The 26,765-nt window shown below is 45.8% G+C and overlaps 1 protein-coding gene across 1 annotated transcript in view; it reads left to right on the top strand.

The window, feature by feature from the left end:
• Positions 1-26,765, top strand: part of SYNDIG1 (synapse differentiation inducing 1) — a 66,968-nt gene that overhangs the window by 11,300 nt on the left and 28,903 nt on the right. Inside the window, exon 2 of the mRNA XM_009281390.1 lies at positions 3,735-3,872. Coding sequence (XP_009279665.1) covers positions 3,735-3,872 — 138 coding nt within the window. The remainder of the gene's footprint in view (positions 1-3,734; positions 3,873-26,765) is intronic.

Genomic DNA, 26,765 nt, shown 5'->3' with positions numbered 1-26,765 from the left:
TTTTTTAATCGTTGCACAAGTTGTCCTTTGCTTGCTTATTATTTGGTTGGAGGATGCACTGGTGATACACCTGTAGAAAGAAAAAACATTAGTTTGATATTTAAGATTGCTTAAACTCATCTAGCTTAACATTAAATAAAGAAAAGTTTGTCTGTGCAGTCTTGCTCACCACCCAAACCTTGAAAATTAATTAGTTATGCTACTCCCTAACTTCTGCAAGAATTAAAAGCTTTCAGTCAGATTAGTGGAAATATGATGTAATTGTGAAAAGTTCCATGTAAATTTATAAAGAGACTTTAAACATGAAAGGAGCAGTGCTGTGGACAAGAATATCAGTGATTATGCAGGATTAGTCTGCTAACCCAAAGCGACTGTAATTGGTGAAAGTAATTCTGACTTCTCAGCACCCCTAACATCCAGCTCCTCCAATGTCAGGGTGCAGCTCTTGCAGAACCAGGAACAAGTGAAGACAGCCAGCTATGTAGCCACATTGTCAAAAGCTTCCCAATGTCAGAAAGGTTTCTGGATAGGGAGGATCTCTCGGTAAACTCAGTGTTGGGTATCGTGTTGTAAGAGAGAGAACATCAGGGAGGAAGGTTTGCTTGGAGAAATGAGTGTTTAGCTGGAAGGGGTAAGAGGTACCTTTTGCTGTTGGATTTCTTTCTGTGACGGGATAGGGAGGATCTCTCGGTAAACTCAGTGTTTGGGTATCGTGTTGTAAAGAGAGAACATCAGGGGGGAAGGTTTGCTTGGAGAAATGAGTGTTTAGCTGGAAGGGGTAAGAGGTACCTTTTGCTGGGATTTCTTTCTTTTCCCCCCCCCCCCCCTGCTGGTTCATATCTGGACTACATGGTCAGGGCTTTCTGATCAGAATTATTGTGTCACTCTTGGTGATTGACAGGTCATCTGATCCAATGTGTACTATGGGGACTTTGCCCATCAAAATGGCATTCACAACATAACTCCACTGTTCAATTAGTATGAGCCTATAGTGACTTAATCTTCCCCAGTAAGGGTTTTTATGTTAGCATAACGAAAGAAAACTTCCGCAATTATCCTCTTGCAATCTAACAGCCACCTCTCCAGTCAGCATGGGCGCTCTCTGAGATGTCCTGACGCCACCACCCTGAGAATGGTTAGTCCCTTTGGAAAGCAGCATAACTGATAATTTTCTGGTTCACCACGTGATCAAAATTATCTAGAGAATCTTTGCCCCATTTCACCTTCATCTGCAAGAAAAGGCAATTTGAAATATCAGCAGGTAGTCTCCACAGATACAATACCAGCACACTACTCAGCCAAGAACTGGGAAATCAAAAGCATTTTTGTTTTTGTATCTTACCTGTCATGAAGTTCAGGGAAGGGCACTGTTTCAAGAGACTGTTTCAGCAATGATGTTGTGGATTTCCTCCCTCCCCCTCTCTTCTCTGACTCTTGAAAGGAAAGATTATTGGTATTAAAAATTACTTAAATGGCCTGTTCTGAAAATTAAAGCAGAAAGGGAAGTCACCAAGCTCAAACACTGTACACCAGCATCAGCAGGTGTCCCCTCAGAAGTGGGATTTTATTGAGTTTCTGCCAAATGGAGCTTTGTCACTTCTGCTGAGGCACCAATACTCCTGACACAGGCTGGGGTGCTCTATGTGCTGGTGTTCACATGCACCACACAATCTCAGTGCATGGGACCTGTCTGGTCCCCCCACCTCTCCCTCCCAGGCCCCTCTGGTCTGTGGCAGGTGCTTGGCAGCAATATCTGTCAAAGCAGACTCTCCATGTTAGCAAGCGATGGGTCATGTCACCTGGTGGGTTCCCCAAATGGGTCGGTTTGAGAGGCAATCCCTTTTCCCAGTGCTAAGTCTTTCAAATATCATTAGGCTGCCAGCATTTCCTAGGTTCTTCTGACTTGTGGCTCACTAGTGGCATGTTTAGAAACTTACCTTCTTGCTCATGGGTTCATTTTCCTGTCTTGCACGCTTAGCAGCCTGTTCAGGAGTTTCTCACTTAGAGCTGACTGGTAGAGCAATGTCACTTTAGCAGTTGTTTTAGCCCAAAGGCCAAAAACTCCTGAAAAGGCTGCTAAGTTTCTAAGAGGGACACAAAACCCATGCCCAAAAGGGTACGTTTCTAAATGTGACACAGATGTCTTCCTTTCAGTGAGATTTTGCACAGCATTTCTCCTACAATCAGTGAAGGACATGCAACTACAAAAGGGTTTTTTGAGAAGATTTTTGGCCACCTTGTTTCAGGCTGGATGTGCTCCCAGGGTGAGTTAAAAAGCTTTGCAGGGCCCTTCTTGCACAAAAGCTGTAACTCCAAAGCCTGGAATAACCACAGCCTCCATGCCTGTTGTTGCATGTGGACTCCCTGCAGGCGAGGAGGAAGTCATCAGAGAGCAGGATCTCTTCCACTCCTGCTCTGCTGGAGAATTGTACTCGCTCAGCAGTGGGGCAGTCAGGTCCCTGTGGACCAGTCCTAGTAATTACCGTGAAAGAAACTTTTGCTAGGTCAGGGTTGCTGCAGCTTGACCATGGGGCATCCAAGAAACATGCCTGGGCAGGTGGTTCTGCCTACACACTGTAAATCTGGCAGCATCCCATTGCTGCTGGAGCAACTCATGCTTTTTTCTCTTTCAGCTTTTGCTACCTTGGTTCCTTATGCTTAGGTTTGCACCACATTTGTCACCTTGTCCCCATTGGGTAGTGTCTGGCTGACATTCTCACAGCCACCTGAGCAGTGACCTTCCAGAAGACTGGCATTTGAGTTGGGAGATGCAGAGCACCCAATGCTTACAGCTCCTTCTGCATTAGATATGTGACATGTTTCCGAAGTGCCAACCCACCCAGGTTCACCCTGGTTCATCTGGCTAGAGAGTCACTTTCTTTCATTCATGAAAGATGAACATGTAAAATGGGCCCTTTTCAGCTCCCTGCAGTGATTACCAAAATCTCTTGTAATTTCTCATTTCTTGCTTTCAAGTTCGTGCAATAGTGATGGAGGCTGTGACATAGTCAGGGAATGGAGATTCCCCTGGTGTTCGTAAGGAAGCCACCTGCTAGCCAGTGCTGTGCATGCAGTAGGAGAGAAAAAGAGAGCTGACTTTGTGACGCTGGCTGGGGTGGCTTCCCCAAGCGTTGGTGCTGACAGGGCAGCTGCAGTCCCAACCTGCAACTTGCAGAGATAACCCTGCCTCTGAGCTGTGCTCCCACTTCTCTCCTGTTTGATTTTGGTGCAGACATAAGGGTTCGGGTCTCTCAGCCTCCCTTCGGGGTGCTGCTAAAACAGGGTGTTAGTGCCCTGGTGAGCCTTTCAGCAGGGCAGGGAGGGAGATGTGCCACGGCCACAGTCCCAATCCTGAAGTCCTTCTGAAGGATGCCACCGGCTGGTGTGGACACTGCAGGAGGGCAGGCTAACTCCTGTGGTCCTGTTGCTGTGGAGCCACAGCAGAGCAGAATGGGTGCATGGGCCCTGATGAATAGGGTACAAGTGCCCCCAGACCTGGCCCTGTCTAGAGACCCCTGCATGGTAGGGACCCCAGGGTGGGTCACCAGAAGCCTTCTACCATGAGTGCTGGAGGCCTGTCTTGATGTTGAGGAATTGCCCTGGTGTGACTGGGGAGAGTTTTATGGGCAGATGATCACAGCCTTGGCCCACAATAGAGGAGATATAATTATAGAGGAGATATAATTATATCATTAACCAGCACCTCTACATTTCTCTCTCCCTTGCTATTCCAGAGCGATTACTCAAGTGACACCGAAAGCGAAGACAATTTCCTGATGATGCCACCAAGAGATCATCTTGGCCTCACTGTGTTCTCCATGCTCTGCTGCTTCTGGCCATTGGGAATCGCTGCCTTTTACCTGTCTCATGAGGTAATGTTAAAATGTCTCCTGCTAATTCAGAGTTTTGCATCCACAGAGTAGCCATCACCCCACACCAGCAAGGAAAGTTCACCAAGACCCAAATATGGGCAAGACATTCTCCAGGGTAGTGGGAGGTGGTTAAACAGGGTAGCGTGTTCCCCACCTTGATTTATCTCTGTGATAGTGGTGGTTGTCTTGTGAGGTATTTTATTGAGGGAGTCTACAAAATATTTTAGGTTTTAGTTGACAACGGTCAGGTTCCATGTCAGGTTACACAATGTCCAGCTAGGGATTTTCTGTGGACATGACTTCTGAGAGGAAAACACCCTTGCTATCTCAAACACTTGGACTTCCCATTGGGAAAACCGATTTATTGGTTCCCAAGCTGATCATCTGGAAAAGCAAACCAGGTAATATCCTTCCAGGAGCAGAAAAATAATTTCTGTTTTGCAGAAGCGAATTTGCTTTCCAGGAACCATTTCCTTTCCCCCTGAAAAATTGCTCAGTCTGTTCTTCTTGTCCAATTTTAATATGGAAATATTTTTTATCAGAGAAGTGACACTGTTTCGGTTTATTTCCTTCATGAGACGGGCTTGTTGGTTTCCAGCCTGCGCCTAACAATCACCTCATGTCCCATCATTTGTTTCAACAAGTATGTCTTCATAAGTGCCTGCAGAGTAATTATTGAGTTTCCCAGCATGGCAGGTAATGTAATGTGACAGAAGAGGAGTCACACTGGAAGTCTCATCAGTGACTGCAAGGAAACGTTCGCTTATATTTCTATCTGCTAGTGGTAGCAATGCCTGTTGCAAACTACAGTCTGTACTCCACAGCACCAAAATCATTCACCCTCTCGCCTGTCTTTCTAATCTGCCTGCTCTAAACATCTACCAGTGCTGGGTATTTGTCAAGCCAGAGCAGGCACTTCACATCAGAAGAATCCTAGTCTTCAATATCAAAGAAAGAGATACAGCACTACTATTTTTTGCTTTAAATGAAGTGTCTGTCATGGGACTTGGAAGCCTCTGAGACAATTAAAGTTTGTCCAGTGGAAAATAACAAGTTTCCTTGTTTGAGTGCTATTGATTTCTCAAGTTTGGGTCAACGGATTTGCCTGATGATGATGACAGCAAAAAGTAAAGCATTGGGTGGGATCCGCACGTGCTTTAGTACCCTGTCGTTTGGTCCTTCAGGCGGAGCTATTTGTCAGCAGTTTCAATGGCTATGTCTCTTCACATGCGTGGACTAGGCAGGATTTTTCACCAATGCTGCAGCCGAGGAAGGGTTGAGAGTTTGTCACTATTAGCAGTGTGTTCGCTCTGTGCTGGGGAAAATAGTGCATTCATTAATTTTCCGCGGTAGCGTTCCTTCAGGAGGCCTGGGGATTGCTAGCTAGTTTTATCTAAGCAATGAAAGCACAGCACAGTGCAATAAATGCAAAATAAACAACATAATTAAGTACTAAAAAGCAGTAAGCCTGAGAAGCTAAAGAGACACTGCTGAGAGCCGGTGTACGAAGGACAGGGCATCCACAATAGCTGTGAACTGATCCCAGGGGCCAGCATAAATCCGTAAGATGCTACTACCTCAATAGGAGCATAAGGAAGGTGGAAAAGTTCACACGAAGGCAGCGGAAGATTATGATATTGTGCTGAAGGATTTAGGCCCTGGAAAATGGAAACTTGGGTGTTTGTTTGGTTTAGCATAATGACGGGGAACTGCTGAATGTGACTGCCTAAAACTAGGAGCTGTTAGCAAGAAAGGTCAGGCAGATGCTTTGCTTTTATTAGGTTGAGAGGAAGTAAATTAATCTTTGTTAATTGACCCCTTGGATTCACCAAGGCAAGCTGTGGCTAAATCCAGCTGGAGGATGGACTGTGTTTCTGAGGAATTTTGACTTCTGCTTTTTGTTTTTGCATTGGAAGTAGAAATTTTTTCTTCTCTCCCCACTAAAAAATGGTAATAATAATAATGCCACCCCTGCATGCTCCTTTCCTCCCATCTCTCCTCTTAGCTCTCTCCAACAGCTGAATCAGCTGAGAACTCCTTTGCGAAATCTCTCGCAGAAAGATGTTCAAGTCCCTGCTCGTCCCAGTCCAGCACAGGCACGTCAGTCTGTCCGCTCCCCGAGTTCCCAGGCAGGTACCTTCGCTGCCTGCCTTCCCCTCCAGCAGGTCCATCACGGCCCTGAGAAACCACCAGCCTTCACTGAAACCGGCACTTCTGCAAAACCCCATGTCCAACAAATCGGCATTTTCCAGTGGAAAAATGAAGCTCAAATTAAGGCCAAAACCTTCTGTGGTTGAGAACTGGCTAAAATAGCTGGTACAAACCACCGAAATCCTGCACCTAGCTAAGCGAATACCGGCAGTGGTATCAACTCATGCTTTGGAGCATAAACCATTCAGAATGATGTTTTATATGTGAGGTAGTAAAACATTACATCCTATTAGCATGTGTTTTCTATTTATATAGGTCTTTTAACTTAAACTCCTGAATAGCATTTGAGATCTCTTGTTAATACAAAAGGGTAGTCCAACATTCCTTGTCCTTTATCAAAAGTCAGAACTATAACTAAAGATCAAAACTTGGCCCTGGCATTCAAACCTTTTTTTTGCAGCTGCTTGAGCTCTTGAAAATTTCATGTTTTCAAAAGTCTCCTGGGTAGTTCTACTAAAAAGGCCCAGTCTGGGAAAAAGTTGTAACACTTAGGAACTTCAAAGGTGGTGGATGAATTCTTTGTGCCAGAATTTAGCACTTGTGGTGAACTTTTCTAAAAACCTGGTCTCCTTTAGGTGTGCAATGCATTTACAGGTGACGTCCTGATTTGCAGAAGATATATTTGCAGTGCAGCTCAGTCCAAAGGGACAGGTGCTCTCAGTTTATTCCTGCAGCACCTGGCAGTACATTTAATGCTGCATATGTCTATGTCATGGTGCAAAAGAATTATACAAGGATCAATGCTGTAAGGTTTGAGAGATGCTCTTCACAAATAGAAAGATTATTTTTCCCTGTGCTCCATAAAAGCAATGTGCTTCCTTGCAGGGAGTATTTCTGCTCTGTGTGGGACTTTTAGTTTTTCCACCAGGGCTCTTTGCCAATGTGCTGCTAACTTAGGGCTTCTTGGAGGCCATCTGTATTGAAGCAATGCAGCTGTGCAGGGTCTGCCTGCATGGTGGAAACAAAGATGTGCATCAGGTTTAGCTGAGCCAGCAGGGAGGAGCAGTGGATTCAGAAATGCACTCTGAAAGCAAAAGCAGTTCCTTTCCATTCGGATATCTGATTTTCATGAGTAGGGCATCGCCTGGTGATCTTCCTATCCCAAGCAATGCTGAGAGTCGCTGCTTTTCATCTTCCCTCAGTAAAACAGAGAGCCTGAAGCCATCACTGTGTTGTATACTTCCTCATTTAGTTGCTTCTGTTTTCATTTGTGTTTTCCTTCCCACAAGAGACTTACACCTACTGCTTGTGGCTGCCCAGTCCTGCTCGCTCTCTCAGCTACCAGTAAATCACTGTCAGGACCGGGCCATTTTCTTCCCATGTATCCCATCTTCCATCATGCTTGCTTCTTCGGACCGTGAGATCGGGATGTGACTCCCATTGCCTCACAGGCACACGGTGTCCTCCTGGTCACACTGGCATCATGCTAAGTGGTGTCCAGGTCCCCCTCTCACCTGAGCTGCACAGGTAAGCTACAGGGGCTTTGCACACATGAGACATTCAGGTGACCTGTCCAGAAGCCACTGCTTTAGGATAACCTCTCAGGAGGGATAACGTCTCTGAGTACTCTGATTTTTAACAGTAGACTGTTTATTGGCTAATTTTCCACTTTTCTACAAACGGGGCATATGAGTTTTTATGCTTGCAATTTTTTGCATTAGCTGCTTTCCTAACAGCTTATAGCTGAGTCTGAAGGGCTCAGTCAGAGGGGTTTTTGTGCAGTTTGCAGGGAAGCCTCTGCAGAGGAAAATGTAAATGTTGTATGCCTTTCACCATAAAACTCTCCACCACAAACAGTGTCTGATCAAAAAAACCTCATTATGTTTATTTTTTTGTAAATCTCCACCCTCTGGAGTCATGCAGGTACCTCAGTTTTCATTTTTACAGAAGACTTGAGCTTTGTAGATTGTAGGAAAATCTGAAGCTTCTTAAATCAGAGAAAGAAGTTAAAAAAAAATCTTTTTGTCTTGTCAAGTTTACCATTAAACCTATCAGACGATTTATTGGGGCCTGTCAGGATTTCTGCCTGGTGGGGGCTGATAATCCTGCAAGGTCTTTTTGTCTGAATCCTCTTTTTATCCCTGCGTTTATTTTTAGGAAAGAGAGCAATACCGTGGCACACATTTCTTTCCCTCTTGTAAAAAGAAATTCATTATCAGAGACCTAAGTCTGTGCTGGTGTGAATGAGCTTCACTCTGTACCTGTTCTCTTGTGGAATGTGGGTGGTCATGTGGAGCCCTTCACCCCCAGTAAGTCCCCATCAAAGCGTCCGAGACATGCCAGCTGGGCCAGACAGAAACAAGAGTATGTACAACACCTCTATCCAGCTTCCGTGCAACCTCCATGGAGCTGTGTCAGGCTGGCATAGACATGCAGCTGAAAAATCCCACTGGACACTTCTCGGCATGCTTAGGTGCTCAAATAGCCTCCAAACCCGCTTTCCTCCCCGGCAGCACGTGAGATCTGCCAGGCAGCAGACCAAGCGCACGAGAGCAATCGCTTCTCATCTGCTGTGCTCACTCCGTGCCGTCATTACCTCCCTCACACGGTGATCGAGGGATGCACGGCTCTGAAATTATTTCCCCAGCCCATGGATTGCTTGAGCGGGCACAGCTCCAAATACCATCGCTCGGATTGTCTTTAAAGAAAAGTAGGGACTGCGCACTGGGTAAAAGGATTTTCTCCATTTTTCATACAGACAGGAGGCATACGTGATCAGGCAAAGGAGTAGCTTGTCTTTCTTCATGATAACTTCTGGACCAGTTGGTTACTTTCTATCCAGTTTTCAGAGATAGAGGCTTTGAAAAAACTGTATTTTGTCACGTTTCAGTGGTCACCGGGGAGAAGAGACAGGGAATGTTTGTGTCCCCACTGGGAGGGAGAAGACAGTAGGAACTTAACCTTTATCAGAGGCCAGGGATTAGGTGCTCAGCACACGTGAATGTATTTCACTTTCTTTGCTTTTCTGCATCAGATTTTGACATCTAGCCACTGCTGAAAAGGACAGAGAAGTAACAGTCAGGTGTTATCTGTTGTTTATTCATTAGAAATGTGGCTCATAGTCCCCATCTCAACTGGGGAAACCATGAGATGCAGCAGCGGTGTGACTTGCCACACTCCACCAAACTGGCTGGTGGTGCTGGTAAGACCTTTCCATGCTCTACCAGCCCAACCTGTTTTTTTTTTCCTCTCTGCCCCACTTTTCTCCATCAGAAAATAGAACATAACAGATTATAAAGAAGTTGACATGCACAGCCATGAGCGTATGTCTGTACTGGTGATGCTGCATTCCCTTGTATCTGAGATGAAAAGGTACAGGCAAAACCTAAAACCTGGAGTAGTTTTCTTTACTTGTTACATGTGCAGTTAACAGGCGAAGCTGCATACTTGCAGGACACACTGGTCAGCATTGCTGAAGCAATTCTAGCAAAGCAGACAGCGGGCTTTTTCATTTTCAAGAGAGGTTGCTGATTTTTCAGCACTGCATCATTTCTTGGACTAAGAAGCAACACTTCTACAAAAGGCCTGACTGTCAAAAGAAGATGAGCTTTAACCTCCTTAAATATAATATGAAAAAGTCCTTTCTTTGGTGTCTTGGATCAGGATACCAAATCACACAATCCCTGAGTTGAAGCTGGGCTGTTGCTTCGGGTCACGCAGCTTGGGTGTAGGGTACTGGGTGTGTTCTGGGGCTACCCAGCCCCATCTCTGCCATTGGTCACGCAAGGCTTTGAGCTGTTTGTGTTGATCAATCAAAAAGCAAATCTCTGCGTTCTTTGTCTGGCTCTGTGTGTGCATGTGAGTGCAGGCACATGCAGGCACCCTTCTGATGAAGCTTTGTAGTCTTTGAGCTGTAAAAGGCTATGACTAAAACCTCCGGACAACTAAACCCTCTTGTGCCAGGAATGAGTCAAAATAAGTCAAAATGAGGTCCTCCTCACATGGTGCTGCTAAGGAGTTTTGTGGCAGAAATATTCCCAGCAGAGCTCTGTGCCAGTGTCTTGCTGAGGTGGCCAAGGGCCAACGGTACGGCCATTGTCCTTGCGTGAGAGCCCTGGCCCTGGGAGGTCCACCGCTCACCGGGCTGTGTCCCAGCTGCAAGGTAGATGGCAGACACCATGACTTATGGGTTCCTCTGAGCCCGTTTCAGTCTTAATAGCTGATGAATATAGATTCTGTTTAGTTAATATTTATTATTTCTTGACATGCCAACTCTCCGCTCACTTCTGTGTGGAAGATCTGGCTTGACAACTGTCTTACCAAGGAGGGGGCTAAGCCAGGGACTCACACAGAAGGTCAGGTCCCCCGACCGATGCTGGGGCAGTCCATGCTTACATGACTTCACCTCTAGGTGCCTATGGCTCTCGTGTCACAGGGCTCAGCTTCTTGCTGGGACGAGCTGTATGCTCTGGGACTGTTGCTCAGTGATCACCTTAAGAAAGAGCCAAGTTCTTCCAGCCACATCGTAACACAGAAATAGCTGTGGAGGACTGGCATGGTAGATTTCAGGCCTGAATTTTGGCAGAGTTTGAAACCATTGAAAACAAGGTTTTATATGAGGAAATGCGGGGTGAACATTACTTGCAAACTGCTCATACAACTCTGCTTGCAAACTGTCTCTCTGTATGAGTGCATATGTGCGCACTCCTGTTAAAACACAGCGCTTGCAAGGATAAGCACTTCAAGATCATTGAATGACACTATAATTTTAGCTACCACAAGACAGCTGTCTTGTACTTGCATATGGCTCTTCAGACATACATATCTTGTGCTTTGACTTGCTTCTATACTCGAGCCTAGGCCTGAGCACCATGGCCTGTGCTGGTCGCTTTTAGCTAATGGCTTTCACCCCTTGTCTACCCATGGGGTTGGGGCAGGGGCTGCCTGCATGTGACCCAGGCATCCTGCCCTTGGCAGGTCTGTAGACACGACTGATAGTAACCTGGAGGTGGGTCTGCCCCTGGGGGAGGGAGCAGTGCTGTGTACACTGGTCTCCCTGGGCTGAGCAGCATGAGTACTGGGACAGAAGCCCAGTAAACTGCTGACCATGCACGTTCATTAGACACAGAGGTAGAGTCTGTCAGAGGAAAATATGTCATGCCAGATCCAGCAGCCCGAGAGGGGCGATGCTGCTGCTGCTCAATGCCCCCAGGTCCAACCAGCAGCAAGGCTGAAGATGCACTCGTGGCAAGCACACACACACAGAGCACACATATACACCGTGTACACCATGTATCTACATATATACATGGCTGGCCACACAGATCACAGAAAGACACTCAGAGCACTCAACAAATGCAGACAGCACCAGCAGCCTCCTCCTGCTCCTCTCTGTCTGAGCAGGATGGAGGTCCACCAGTAAGAATATCTATCTGTCTATATACACACATATATATACACACACACATCTGTGCAATGTGGATCCCTCCAGTACCTGGGCTCAGGCACCCAGTCTGCCCAGTAGTGAGAGTGAGGATCCCTCAGCCTTTCTGAGGAGGAATAAAGGGCATCAAGGAGAGGGAAATATGCTGTGTTGGATGGGGAGACTGAGAGTGGGAGAGAGGCTGTGATGACCAGAGTTAGTTTAGGAGCATGGCATGGGATGCAATAGCTTGGGTAGGGCGAGCTTAATCCTCCAGGTAGGTCTTGCTTGAAGAAAGGCAGGTTAGAGATTTCCCCTGTTAAGAAGGATTAAACGTAAGATTGCATGAATACTGCAAGGGGCTTTCTTTGCCAGTGTGGCTCACACGTGGGCATGTTCATGAGGCAGGTGGTTGCAGCTATGGCACTAAATAGATTGGTATGATAATCTCTGTCCTAACTAGGACAGCTCTGTGTGGGGCTGGAGCTCTCCCTTGACACCGAGTGTCTCTGTGCAGGCTCAGAATGAAAGGCAAATGCTCAGAGGTTAATGCCCCAGGCCAGCAGAGCCCATGGGGCGTGCAGAGCATGTGCATGGCCAGGGCACGGACAAGGCTGTATTCACAAGGGCTGGTCTGCAGAACATTGCTGCTGGCTGCCTGTCCACACTCCTCCCCTTGCTCCCATCAGGCAGATGGCAGACTTGCTGGGCAGAGGATGGTAGTGAATACTGAACAGCACAGCCTGTGCCAGCATAAAATAACATGGCTGCTGTTCTCAACCGTGGTACAGAGAGAAACTACCTGCTGAGATAGCCAGGAACATATGTTGCTGTGTGAGAGTGCTGGGTCTCTTGTTCTTGGAAGAGCAGCTCTGAAATGGATGTCCCTGGCCCCTGATTAGGGACATTTGGGTGACATCCCTTGGCTTTGCAAAAAGCTTGTCACATGGTTCAGCATATTCAAGGTTTGCAACTTCTGTTCCTTTCAGAGGAGAGGGAAAACCTAGTCCTGGATGGAGTGGCAGAGGATGTCTCGTGGCCCTTTGATTCCCCAGGGTCTGCCTCAGGCCGTGATAGCCACTCTGAAGTGGGGTTGATTAACTACCGGCACCTCTAATTCTCTGCTTTCCAGGCGGGAGCTGGCTCCCAGCCAGTGGTTTGAGTGTGCGTAGACTTTGCTTGTTCCGACTTTTCCCTTCGGGGTAGACGTCTCCTGAGAAGAGAGATGTTTGTGCACACAAGAAAATGGCCATTTAGAGTGCGTTGTGTGTCAGTAGCTGCTGATTTCAGTGCGCTGTGGGTAAGGTCTTGGGCCGGGGAACTTTGTAAGTGTCTTGTATAATTTCCTCTTCATTCCTCTTTGTCCTTTTGATCTTGTGGTCACATTTCCAAGTCACGAACTACGGCTACAAAAAGGGATTAGATTAATGAATGGTCTGATTGCTTTAGCCCTTAAGCTAATTTTAAATAATTGGAAAGGTAGCTCGCAAATAACATTCCCTGGAGAGTTTAATTCATTATGCAGGTGTTTAATTACAAGGAAGTTTTGGGACAGAAGAGGGACCAACTCAAAATGTTTGAGGAGATGAGGGGTCTCTTTTATTAGCAAGAACATCCTGCACAATGGCAAACTTTGTACGTGAATTGTTCTGTGCCAGACATCTATGCCTCGCACATTAAGCTGAGCCAGCCAGAGCCCAGAGACGTATCAATATAGTCATTCTCCAAGGGTATAAAACATTATTCCCTCCTGGCATCCTCTTTTCGTCCTGCTGTTACTTTTTGTTGCTCATCTATTGGTTCATTATTTCACAGGCTTACGAGACAGCGAGGATTGTTTCAGTGCAGAAAATGCACCTTCAACAGGTTACTTGCACGCCTGCCACTAAGCTTGGTGTGTCTGTAGTATTCACAAAATCACTGAGAGACCTGTCTGGTGTAGGCATCTGAAGAGTAGGGTAATAAATCTTCCACAGCAATTGATCAGGGGGTTCAGGCCCCATGATGTTTAGGCGATTCTCACTAAGTTTAAACAACTTTTTAGTCTTCGGCAGTGTTTTTTTGGTGTTTTTTTAGCTTAGACAGCAAGGATGGATTTTGTTAGCAGGGACATGGAGTTAGTATTGTTAGCAGGGACATGGAGCTGGAATTGTTAGCAGGGACATGGAGGGGCTTTTGTTAGTAATCCTCACATGTCCAAGCTAAATACTTGATTTTTCACACCTGCAAAGGTAGAGTGTCCAGGACGGATTATATTCCAGGAGAGGACACAGAAGGAGCATGCTCCGAGTCCAAGGGCAAAACCAGGGCACATGATTTTGCACCTCCCTAGTAGGTCTCCCTGCTGAAAGAGGCATGAGAAAAGAAGAGACCATTGCAGATCTGGGAATGGAACATGGTCCCCCCCCTGGTTCTGACCATCCCAATGTCTGCTTCAGTTGTCAGAAAAGCCAAAAAGCTTTGGATGCTGCTTCAGTGGCTGCTTCAGAAGCCTGGTGACGTGATGAAGCTCCTCACATCCAAGGCGGTAAATGATCTCCCTTGAATTCTCCTGTGGCAAGGAGAACAGAGTGTGTGTCTAGAGTAGTTCTTTGGGTGCTGTTTATATAATAGACCTTTCTTTCATCTTGCACTGTGACAGCACCCTTTTCCAAAACAAAAACAAATGAAAGGAGGCACGCACATCTGAAGTTTAATGTATGCAGCCGTAAATGAACGGATGTTTTCAACAGCAAAGACTTAACCTTAACCTTTTATCGATCTGCAGAATACTCAGGTATTTTTTTTCTTCTTCTCAGAGATCAACATCATGTACCAGAGATCCAGGGCTATATTCTAATCTTGAATATACAGCTTGCTATCTCTCAGCAGCTGTTCTGGCGAGGGCTACTGAATTACTACTTTGTTTGGATGCACAGGAAAGTGAATTGATCACTGCTAATTACAATCTATGTATCTCTTTCAAATGGGCTGCAGAAAAACACTTTGAAGTGAAGACTTGAGTCTAGTGATCTAGGCACCCAAAGATGCCTGCCAGACAATAGTAACTCCTCATTGAATTGACTGACTTCCCAGCAGCAGAAAAGAAATAAGTTTTTATATATTTATTTTGGGATGAACCGCAAGAACCAGCTGAAAAGGAAGGGACTAAGACCTACCTGCAGCTGTGCAATTTGTATCTAAAACTGGGCACTGCATTTTCATAAGTAACAACTATGCTCTTCAGCCTAAAATAAATACTGGATTATCTGTTGTATCAAAATAGATGAGTCTCAGGACCCACTGCAAGGCAGAACCTGGGAAAGGAACACAGCTGTTGCACAAACTGATACAATATCTGAGATAGGAAAGGAGAAGACTCTCCGTTTTCAGATGTTGTGCCTGAGCAGCATGCACCTCCCCAGTGGTTCTGCGCTGAGGTTTTCCTCCGGGGCAAATGGTTGTTATGGCTGTCCCAGCAGTGAGCCTATAGACTTTCCCACTGAGTGCAAGGCTTTCTTCAAGTGAAAACTAAAACAGATAAAGAAGTCATATCATGGGACCCTGGAAGGCAGCATAGTAAAAGACAGATTTCTGTTGCTAGTGGCAGTGTCCAGGGGGACCTCTGTAAAGTTAAGCTCTGTGCCAGCCAAAAAGCTTGAGAGCCAACAAGACGAACAAAAAAAACCCAAACCTGTCCCATTAAAGTAGATGAAGAGATTGCACTTTGTTCCCATGACTCTGGACAAAATATTGAGCCCAGCAGGAACAGCTTCCCTGAGGCAGTCACTAGAAATTCGGGCTGCCAGGGACATACAGGTATACAGGTACTCTCTCCCTTCAATAGCTCTGGCCTCGATCTGTAACAGTCTTTACCCTACCTCTTACCAGTCTCTGTGGTACCCTGTTTCCAGCCCTTGTTTCATTTGTGCCTAAAATGGCTGAAATCTTTCTCTAAGAAGTGAAAGGTAAGTTAATTATCTAATATTATTGCATTGTTCCCAAACACTGTTTCCTAATCTAAACAATAGCATTTGCTGGATGCTTTTCCTCCAGCTGTATCCACAGAGGTAGGCAGGACATTAAAATGCACCTATCAAGACACATGATCTTAATGTTCTGTTGGTAATAAAACTAATGTAAGTATTTTATGTGCTTGGGGGGGAAAACCACCAACTTTTTCATATTGTGAAAATTTTTCTTCTCCCTTCCCCTGTGCCAGTTTAGTATTAAAATACTCTCATTATGGGGCACGATGAGCAATGAGTTATGAATCACATTTCCACATCTTGGCATTTCTTGTATTATTTCCAAGAAGTGTGAAAGAGTCATGGTTGCTTGGGTGAATGCAAGTCCATGCATGTTCACAGAGGGACTCAGCTTCCTCCAAGAGGGTGAGGGAGGCCAGGGATGAAAGAAGAGAGGTCACAGCATTGAGCTGGAGAGATGGAATTGGCAATCCCTGCTCGACCACGTTCCTCATCCTGCCTTCCTTGGAGTGAGTACTTTGCCATCATGAAGACAAGGAGAAAGGATGCGATTCAAACCAGCTGTTACCCAGAATTCCCAGGCTCGAAGATGGTGAATGGATGTTAGTGTCCATCCCAGTATCATAAGGTGTATCACCATGAGGGACCTCTCCTTATGGCTACTGTCTCTAGCAAGAGGTGTAGAAATGTGATGGTGGGAGCAGGAAAGACCAAATCTTTTCTTCCCAGGTCTGTTCAGGGAGCCACCTCTGGCTGGGATTTGGACTTTTTGTTGCTCAGTCATCTGATGGGGGATCTCTGGAAGGAATCACGTCCTCTCTTCACAATGGGGACCAAAAGTTGGTGGAGAATTTCCTGTCCACGGTTCAGAGCCTAGTAGCTGCTCCCAGCACTTCCCTTTGCTATGGCAAGGACATGCTACAAAAGCTTAAGCTGGTCCTTGGGCTGATAATGGCAGACAGAGTAACTTCCAAATCCTCCCGGGTGTGATAACCCAAGAAATGGGATTTGGTGTCCAGAGACATGTGGGCCTTTGAACTAATTTAAATAGTAATTGTCCCAGACTGGGATTTCTGGATTTCATTCAAGACACCACACTCAGTAATTGTGCTGAATGTGTTCTCATTCCTTGACCTTGTCGCACAGATGGCGTTGTTCTAAGCAGGTTTCTACAGACTACAACTAATTAAGCAATTAATTAGGAGCTTGCACTTACACAGAAGCTATTGTAAAGCAGTAACTTCAGTGACCTTATGGGACCTTGCCACAGCATTGGTCCAAAGACTGTACAGATTGTCTTTGCTAAAGTTTCAGTGTATCCACCTAGTTTCAGTTTGAACCACAGCTGTGACAGGTTGGCTCAGCTTAAGCTGGACTCCCCTGAGCATCATCTGAGCCTTTCCTGACGTGTCTTCAGGATGTCTCACTTATATTTGAAAGCTTTCCTTCCTTCCTGATGAAGACCACCTTGTCCTGTGACATTCAGGAGCTATTCCTAAATTGTGGTGAACACAAATTTCTTGTTTCCCAGGGTTTTCAGTATTCCCATAATGATAACGAGTATTTAAATCACATGGGCATTGGCTTTTATTCTTCCGTATCTCACTTTGTTCTGTCAACACTTCAGCATTCTTCCACCTGTCAACCTTGTTTCAAGCCTTCATATATTCTGATTCTAATTGTGTCAAAGTGATGCCTTATGACTCCCTCCCCCATTTCTAATAACTTCTGTGTTGTAGAATAACAACAAAACCATGATACACACTTCATATATCTGCTGATTGGAAAACAGATCATCATAGAGGTTTCCAGCACATGTATGCATTCTGGCTGGAAAAGGAATGAGCAGCATTAGTTCCCCTTCATTTCTTTATTAACAGCAAGGAATCTCAAAGTTTTTATTTCAGGGCGTTGGATTCAGCCTGGGGAATTGGTAACATTATTTGCCTGTTTTTTGCTCATGAACTGCAAGTGGAGGTTTATGTTCTCCATACATTTCTTAAAGTTACTTAGCAGAAATGTTGAAAACAAAGAATGAAGTGGCATTAGGTAAGCTCAAGGAGCAACTTTTCATTGTGGCATAGGATGAGTGTCTCAGTTCAGGATTCCTGTATTCCTGTGTGAACATGAGACCCAACTCAGCCCTTGCTCCATACACACTATGTCTAAATGGGACTTAACAGTGGCTCACCTTCGTTGAGGGAACCAGGGTCTCAGGAGCAGAAAGGCCTTCATCTTGGAAAGGTTATAAGAGCACTCCTGCATCTCCTGATGATGCAGCTCTCTGCAGATGATGCCTTTCTCTAGGATCCCTTGCGTCCATAACCACTGGGTACCCAGGACACCCCATGCTTGGGCAGATGACCACTTCCAGTATTCAAGAAAAGGGAGTTGAGTAAAACCAGTGAATTTCTGCAATGTTCATTATTACTGGAGGTTCCTTACCTCATCAAGCAGTTTTGCCAATACGCTGAGAGGGGACATTGTTCCTCCTGGTAGCAGGAACAAGCTGTGGTAGGAATACTGCAATAACAGCACTTGCTTGCTCTTGGAAGTACCTGTACTCCCCTGGATTTATATGGTGATTTGACCTCTAATGCATTTAATGCACAGGTTTCAGTTGCGTTTCTTTTATCTGTCAGTACTTAAAAGAGCAGTAAGTACCTCTGAAGGCTGCCTGTGCCTCTGCTAGATTTGACACGGAGGTGGCTTGTGGTACAGCTTTGCCTCAAAAAGGGCTGAGCCTGAGTCTTGCTTCCTCTTCATTTGCAGAGCACAAAAGGAGGGGCATCTACAGGATGACTTTGGAAGGGGACCATGACTAAGACACTCTGGCCATGGTACAGCCTCACTTTCCCTGTGTTGCTATCGTTGCAGTCAGGCTCTGAACGCTTTGGTGTTGCTCTCTCTGCCCCTTGGGTCCAGCGTTCCTTGAATTGGAAATTTCCCATTTACTGTGGCCCAGGATAAATGAACAATCCAATCTTCAAAACCCATTAGGGATTAATTACAAGCAGAAGTTATACTGTTTTAATTAAAGCAACATACTTCAGGCAGCCCATCCCTGTAATGCAGGCTTAGTATCAATGTCCTTTATACCAGAAAAGATCTTCCCAGATATGTGTAGAAGGGAGTAATCTGTCCTGCAGGAAGCACAAATATACTGGCATGCTCTGCTACAATTAGCTTGAAAGAAAAAACAGTGTCCTGCTGGGTGCAGTTATACCACTGCCAATCTGTAGGTTGAACTCACTTTCCTCTTGTGCCGTCCTGAATGCTGCTGGGGTGATGGGTGAGAACCATATAAATGACAGTGCTGGAGGAGCTGAAACGGGGACACCAGAGTGTGGCTGTGTCAGAGGGGAAATAAATCTGCCTTTGATGATGTGTTGCACACAGGAAGATGTTTTTCTTAGGGGAAATGAGCAGACCAGCCCTGTGGAGCAGAGGAGCCCTGTGAAGAGCAGACATGGCAGGACACGCCGATGGAAGTGTGCCACTTGGAGTGCTGAGACCAGCGCCTGTCATTTGGTGCCAGCGGCCTTCCTGCTTATCTTTAAACCCCAGAGAAGCACAGGAACACAGATCATCTTGAAAGCCAGTGGGATTCAAGCTGCTGAGTTATTCATCAGCATTGAAAAAGCAACCTTGTATTAATTAGCCACTTCATAGGCCAAAAGGGTCAAAAGCAAACCCACTGAAGACGAGAGACTTTTGTTCTCTCTGGTCACCTGGCACATCAGAGAGGGCCCCCTAGAAAAGAGGCAGGAAAGAGTCAGTCGGCGGTGTGGTGTTTAGTAGGGATTCAGGAAGGTTTCCGCACAGCAAAGGCCATCAAGGCCTTCGAACAGGTCCTTTGTCGGAGTGCAACAACTGGAAGTCCAGGCTAGTTCTTAAAAAAGCCAAGGGCGTGAACAGTGGGAAAGAAGAGAAACAACCATCTCCTCTGTACAGGCCAAGCTTGCCGATGCAGGCACCAGAGTCATATCTGAGGTTTCTAGCTTTACATGTTAAAGATGCCACCATTTGGCATCAAGCCTATAAGTTCAGGTTGTCTTTAGGAAAAAAAGGGTCAAGCGGTGGGAATCTGAACTTCTCTCAACGTTGCAGATCAGACTTCCAGCTCCAGTTGGAGCTGCAGGGGTTCTGTTTTGCTTTTGAAATAGGATATGTGTGAAGATTATGTTTTCTTGCTGTTTGTCATAACGTGATTTGGAAGAAATAGCTGCTTCCGCTCATTTTGGGAAGTCAGCCAGACCTGAACAATCTCACAGTGAGCAATGTCACAGTGAAACCTGGAACAGAGATTCCTGTTTCCCTGCATTCACTGTTTCGTTACAGAGTGCTGCTATTATCACAAAACCTTTTTTTCCCCCTCTGTAACAGCTCCCTTGCGGATTTGAGGCTGTAATGTTTCTGTGACCACAAAGGAAACAGCATGTTTGAAAATTATTTGATAAGGCCAAAATAATTTACCTCCTACCAAGTGTGACATATTTCAGCAATTGCTAATTAATCTGAGAGATTGCTGTCATAGCTCTCTGCAAAGGAAAATCACAACCTCTGTGAAATCTCTTTGGCAGAATGTGCATCACCTGCTATCTCCAGTATAAGCACAGGGTGGTGACAGTATTGTCGGCATTAAATCACCCTTCCAGTATGTTCAGCTTCTCTTTTAATCTACCAGCCCATACCTCACCAACCTGGAGTCTTCACTGTATGTGCTTGCATCTGTTAGCAAAGCAAGTAAGATCATTCTTCCTAGCAATTGCTATGTGGAGGATCAAAGATAAAATGTAGAAATGCCACCATTTGTAAACCCTGGCAAATATGTGAGCTGCTTATCCTATTAGGTGTCCAGTCTGGGGACATTTGTTGTAACAGTCAGGAGGATGCGTGTTTTCCCTGCTCCTGCAGGGACGTGGCTCTGTACCACTGCATGGGTTGCTGGGAACACCGCTTTTGCACTGTGTGACTGCGTCATTAATCAGGAGAGAATTGAGAGGTTGAAGGCAGTGGTGCTACTACAAGTGGTGACGACTAGATACCCTGCCTGGTATTTCTTTTGCTGAACAGAGATGGAAACGTTGTCTAGTTCAGGTCTTTCTCGGGCATCCAGGTTAGGGATCCCAGAGCCTCCATTTTCGGGTGACCAGATGGAGCACGGAACTATACTAATATCAACACTGAGAATAACCTCAAATTGTTGCCACAAGCATAGGTAAATCTGAGGGTAAAACTTTGGTAGGCTGTATAATACCTTTTTTCCACACAAATTTCCATTCATCCCATGAAAATAGTTTCTTGGTGATCTCCCTTGCTCAGAGGCATCAGGGAGCAGCAAGATCAGGGCCACCCCACAAGGGAAGGGGGAACAGGGAGCCAGGGGTGACAGTAAGGCAGGGCAGTGTCCTCATCATCACAGGGAGCAGTCCCACAGCACCTGACTGTAGAGCCCATTGCTACACTCAAAGCCCTCACAACACGTACCTACCCTTCTACCTTTGCAGAGACTGGAGAAATGATATTTGGAGTATGAGGTCTCCTGGAGACATGGATAACTGATTTAGGAAGGCATGCCTGTGTGTAGGGGGTACAGATAAGGTGAGTTGTAAAGTCTGGACTTTTACAAGATGACACATATCATAAGACCTGAAACCTACTTGGTCATTAATAGTTCAGAAGAGTTATTCAGCAGCAGGAGCAAATGGCCATCTACTCCTTTAAACAGGAGACCTGCTTGCTATATTGCCATTTTAGAATATCCTCATACTTGGCCACGGAGGTAGATTAAGATGGTGCCTTGCAGAATTTGGTGTCTGGTGTCTGTTTTTTACTTTCAGCCTGTGCTTGTGAACACCTGAAAACAAATCGCTTTTTTAGCTTGAGTGGGAGAGTTTGTGGTAGAAAACCTGGAGGAGATGGGGTCAGGCTGTGCAACAACTAATGGATGAGGGACAGCGCTGGAAGGGTGTGAAGGGCTTTGGTGTTAGTGGTGCAAAGCAGCAAGGACAAAGGGAGACTTCTCTAAGGAGAAAAAGGAAAATCTGGCCATGTGTGGGGAAAGGATTTCTGTCCATTTTGATTAGGAAGCTCTGGCAATGTAGGGAAGACAAGAAGCCCAGGTAAGATGTAATGTTTAGGTATGATATCTCTGGGGTTGGTTTTACAGCCCTGCAGCTATTGAAGCAAATACTGTGTTATATATAGTAACTATTTTTATTTATTCTCTGCACCATGTGCATAGCAGAACTATGGAGTCTGTTTTGGGAGACAAGCAGAGAAGAAAAATCAAAGCAGCAACCTTGACACGAGCTAGGAAGTTCTTTCCTCATTGCCAGCATTTTTAATCACTATAAAAGGGACAAGTCAACTAACACAACCTGTGCTTGCATTAGGAGGCTCCATCTCCTCTCTCCTCATGTAAAGTCTCAAGGGTCACTGAGCTGTAAGAAGTGAAGGGGTAGGCTTTCAAAAGGAGGTGAGTTATACTCCAATATCCCTGTACTGCCACAGCTAGCACTTACAGATGAAACTGCAGCTCATAGCTGGTTGCCATCTGTGTCTTTGTCTCAAACCCCTTCTTGTAACCAGGCAGTGCTTCAACCAGCGTCGGAGCGTGGGAGAAGCAGAAGATGGGCAGTGCTCCTCCTTCCATCTCTCTTGGCAGGTTGTGATCCTCCTTTTCTGCAGCAAAGACCTGGAGCAGGGCTGAGGTTAGGAGGTGTCAGGAGGGAGAGGGCTGTGCTGGGAGGAAGGGCTCCTGTGCTACCCAAGGCAGTGGAGAAAGGAGAGGCATGTGCGGGGAGGGGCATGAGCCCCTATCCATGAAAGGCTCGTGAATGATGTGGAGTCCTTGAACCAGCTCAGGCCCCTTTGCGGGTGAATACCACTTCGTGTGAAATTATGTGTCACTGTGAGTTTCACTGTGCCATAAAGTCCACTGAGGAAAATCCTGACTTCTCACCTTAAAATGAAATAGGCTAGCAAGAGCAGTACTCTGAAAGGCATGAACAGCCATGCCAAGAGGATCTCACCAGGGCATTTTAGACAGCCCAGCAGGACAGGATGTTCAACTAAGCAGCCAGAATGAAAAGCACTGCTAAAGGCTGCAGTTAAGTATTTTAGTTGCTGTTTGGATGTACGTATGGCCAAGACATTGCTGATTCGTTTGTGATGCCTGAAATTCTATTACTTGCTCAAAGACCAAATTGTTCTGCTTTGCGTATACAAGAGAAAGCCTCTTGCTTTTCTCTGGTGAATTGATTTAGGAGAGAGGGGAAACGTATTTTGGAGAAAGCAAGTTGAAGTTTTTTTGTTAATGATAAGTGGCTGAGCATAATTCAGTTTATTACTAATTCCAAAGAAAGGAAACAGAACCATGATGTCATGTCTTTTTAGCTCCAAACATTTCATCTCCTCTTTTTCTGACTGAAATGACTCATAAAATCATAGACATTAGGCATGGCAAAGACCTTTAAGTTCATCGTGCTCATCTGTCTGCCACCACCGGGTTGTTATTTAGAACGGTAAACAAGAAAACCACGTTACAGACAGACACAATGTTCTCTTAAAGAATGGGGAGTACTAAGATATTCTTTAGTCATTTATGTATATCATCCTGGGTCTGAGACCAGGGACTGTGAAGTCAATGCAAATGAAGTCAATGCCACGTGGCATCAAATGAGGCTGAAACAGATCTCGCCTTTCTGGGCTGAAAGAGTCCTTCCACAGGGAAAGAGCTTGTTTCCACCCCTACCGATAACCCCCCATTTCTTCTTGCTTACATCATTTCCCACAACTGCTTTGTCATGTGTCACTTCTCGTGACTTCCTTTTAGATTTAATGGATTACTCTTCAGAGCTACTGGTTTTCATGAACCACTGGTTGAACTCGCTGGGAACAATAAAGCCCTAGAGCATCCCTGATGGGGGGCATCTGTAACTGGAAACGCCTCAGGTTGAACAGTCAAAAATATGGCTGCTAGAAAGAAAGGTGATCTGCTGGAAATCCAGAGTATAAGAGGCAGGCCTCGAAACAAAAGCTGGCGGAGGAGAAAGGGTCTGTTATCGCACCTTTGTACAGAACCTGGCATACCTGGATCCTGATGCCCCTGACACAAGGGTGAGGGATGCATGTCAGACCACTGCCTTTCTGTGGGGCAGGGACCATCCTTCAGGGCTATGGGCTCGTGGCATACCAACTCACATCTGGGGCTCCTAAGTGCAGTACAGGCAAGTGGTATATTTATTCAGCAGGTGCATGGCACCAGTGCCTCTCCTCCTTACTCATTCATTACTGCTGTTCTGACATCTACGCTGTCGCTACTGACTGCAAGCCTAGGTCCTCTGGCTGCTGTCCTCAGAGCATTTTTGCAGGAGCTGGCAATAGAGCTTTGCATCAGCAAATGCCAGCACGTCCATTTGGACAGTTACCTTTTCAACTCGCTTGTTTTCTGTCCGCATGTGTTCTCTAACGTCATGAGAACCCACTGGAAATTGTTATCTACAGGGCAACATGTGAAAGCCTAATACATCTCTGATGATCTGCATCTGTTCTGCTCTCAGGACACTTGACGAGTTCACTCCTCAGTTCCCAGGATCACTTTTGCTGTGGCCTCAGCAGCATGTGGACATGGGCTAAGCCTTCCCTCTGTAGCACGAGTGACTGGGACAGCCGCCCTCCCACTGAGCCTTCCCCATGGGGATGCCCTGAATTCTCTGATTAGCAGTCTGTGTCAGGGTTCTCTGTGAGAGCTCGCTACCTTGGAGCCCCTGCAAGGAAGGATCATTAACATGCAGCCTGCCTGCCTGCCTGTGGAAAATGACATCTGTATACCTAGCAGTGAAGGATAACCAAATCAACACCCCGTCAGACTCCATTAACATGGCCCTCAGGAGGCAAATGCCTCTTAAGATGAAATTATGTGCCACTGATCATTTCAGCAGCCAGGGCTCCTGATTGGTTCACAATCCAGTTTTCCTCTAGTGAAACATCTTCAGACAGCATCTTTCACAGCAAGTGAATCTGCTTCCTCAGAGGCAAGCGTGAAACGAAGAGCTGTCTGTGGGCAGTTTCCCTGCAGGTGCTGCAAGAGGCACAAACATCCCCAATGCTGGAAAAATGCCACCTGCATCCTGGATTGCAAGCATTCCCATGCAATGGTCTATGTACCTCTGTTTTGCCTCCTTCACAGCTCCTTTCAAGCCCCAGGTGGGAAAATGGGCAACAAATAGGCTGAAGGCCACCTTAGGGTCCCCCTAAAACTCAAGATGGGGTTATGATGACCTGCCACCTCAGAGGGGAAGCCAATGGTGCAGTGACAAACTCCACCAGCTGCTGCTCCATGGTGGTGTTGACACAGCAGTGCTGGGCAGTTTGTGTACAGGTTAGGACCAGGGAACTCATTTCTGGTGCAAAACCCCAGCTAGGAAGAAAGGCAAGTCCTCTGGGACCACTAAACCCATTTTGTCATGGCGTGATTCTTCTTCAAGTCCAGGGTAACACTTGTAGCACTTCCCTTGTTTATCTTCTAAAATTTCTTGAGGAAGTCTCCTTATGTTGGGAATGGCTGTGCCTAGAGATACCCCTGGTCCCTTCCACTAGCTATGTCCCATCCTCAGAAAATCCTTTTCACTGACTCCCTTTCAGTTTCTCCTGACCACAAGGAAATCTCCAAGCAGGAACCACTGACTAGCCATTATATGAGCACTGGGGGGGGTTCCTGCTTTCCAGGGCTTAGCTCAGCCTCCAGCTCCCAGGTACATCCAGAAGGAGACAACAGAAGAACTTTTTGGGATGACTTTGCGGGGCTTTGTTTACACAGTCTCTGTGGGTCAGCTTTCATGCCAGCATATCTGCAACAAAATGAGCTGCTGGTCCCTTAGCCAGCAGGGGCTGTCTAGGCTGAGTTGTGGGGTGCAACCCAAGCAAAGAAGTCCTTTCTGTTATCTCTGCTAGTGAAGGCATGCCAGCAAAGGCAATAATGGGTCCCCCTTGGCTTTGACAGTGCTGATGATGCTGATGTTGGATCACCATGAGGGAACATTTCATGGCTTTATATTTGTGATTTACATAGATTGCATTGTAGAGGTTTACAGTCTAATATATGCATTTGCTGCTCTGCTGGGAGCTGTAAAGAAGAAAATCATGCAATAAAGAGCCTTCTGGTCCTGACATAAAATTCCGCATAATACATATTATTATCTCTGCCTGTGCCAGCCCTTCCTTCTTGCTGTTGCCTACATTTTCAGTGTGTGGCAGTGTTACCAGCTCCTGAACGCCAGCTAAGACTCCTTGCTGCTGCAGATCAGAGCAGAGAAGAAGTCTGGAGAAGAGGTCAACAGGGAGAAATGCAGGAACACTCTCCAAGTATGTGAAAGGCAGACGCAAACAGGGAAGGAATATATTCTTCTTCACATCCACTCCAGGATGGCTAAAAAACCTCAGACCTAGATTGCTGTGAGGTGGGTCTCGGTTCGGCTTTAGAAAAAGCTTTCTAGAAGTAAAGAAGGGGAAATGCAATATCCCTTTACCTGGGCAAAGGATGGAGAACAGTTTAGATAAACAGCCAGGAATGGCTTTGCAGCTTTTATAGGCAGAGCTTAAGATTTCTACAAGGTTATCATAGGTTTTGCTGAAATCCTTTCTGATGCCAGTTTGATATACACTGGAACTGATTTATTAACATGCCTCTGCTCTGTGCTCTGTAAGTAATTTTAGCCAAAAAAAAGCTTAATAATGTTTAATTTCACACAGCAGCAATCTATCTCAGACCTGAATTCGTTTACTGGCTACTTGATAATTAGTGCGTTTGCAGCCTTTTCCGAACCAGCCTATTTACAAATCTTGGAGTGCGCGACTACTTTCTCTCCTGTAGATTACCACTCAACTTTGTTAGAAAGCATAATGCCAGCACTCTTTCAAGCCACAGGGGCAGGTGGATGGGATTGAAAAGTAGCTCATTTCTTCAAGGACCAGGGTAGAGTTTGCTGTAAAGACCTGGTGCCTGTTTCCTCCCATCATTAGTTTCTCCGTCATCTGGAGAAAAAAAATAATTTTCCATCCTGAAAGGTCTTTCCAGACTTCAAAAATTTGCTTAGGATGAAATTCCAGTTCTGAACTTTCAATGCTTTTCATGAAGAGATGGGAAAGAGGTGGGTTTGATGATTAAGAATCAATTTGCAGATCTGAAGACCCTGCCTTACCAGGCGACAGTTCTCCATTTGCCATAAAAAAAATGCATTTAAGACTCGAGGGTTTAGTTTTCAACATAAGTTCTATACTCTGTTTCTGAGTAGTGGAACAGATTAGGACTCTGGGTTGGTTCCTTCTGAATTATTCTTGTTATCT

The sequence above is a fragment of the Aptenodytes forsteri genome, unplaced genomic scaffold (genome assembly GCF_000699145.1).
Source record: "Aptenodytes forsteri isolate BGI_AS27 unplaced genomic scaffold, ASM69914v1 Scaffold283, whole genome shotgun sequence".
NCBI lineage: Eukaryota > Metazoa > Chordata > Aves > Sphenisciformes > Spheniscidae > Aptenodytes > Aptenodytes forsteri.
Note: the sequence above shows the minus strand (reverse complement) of the source record. Positions and strands in the feature narration are given on the sequence as shown.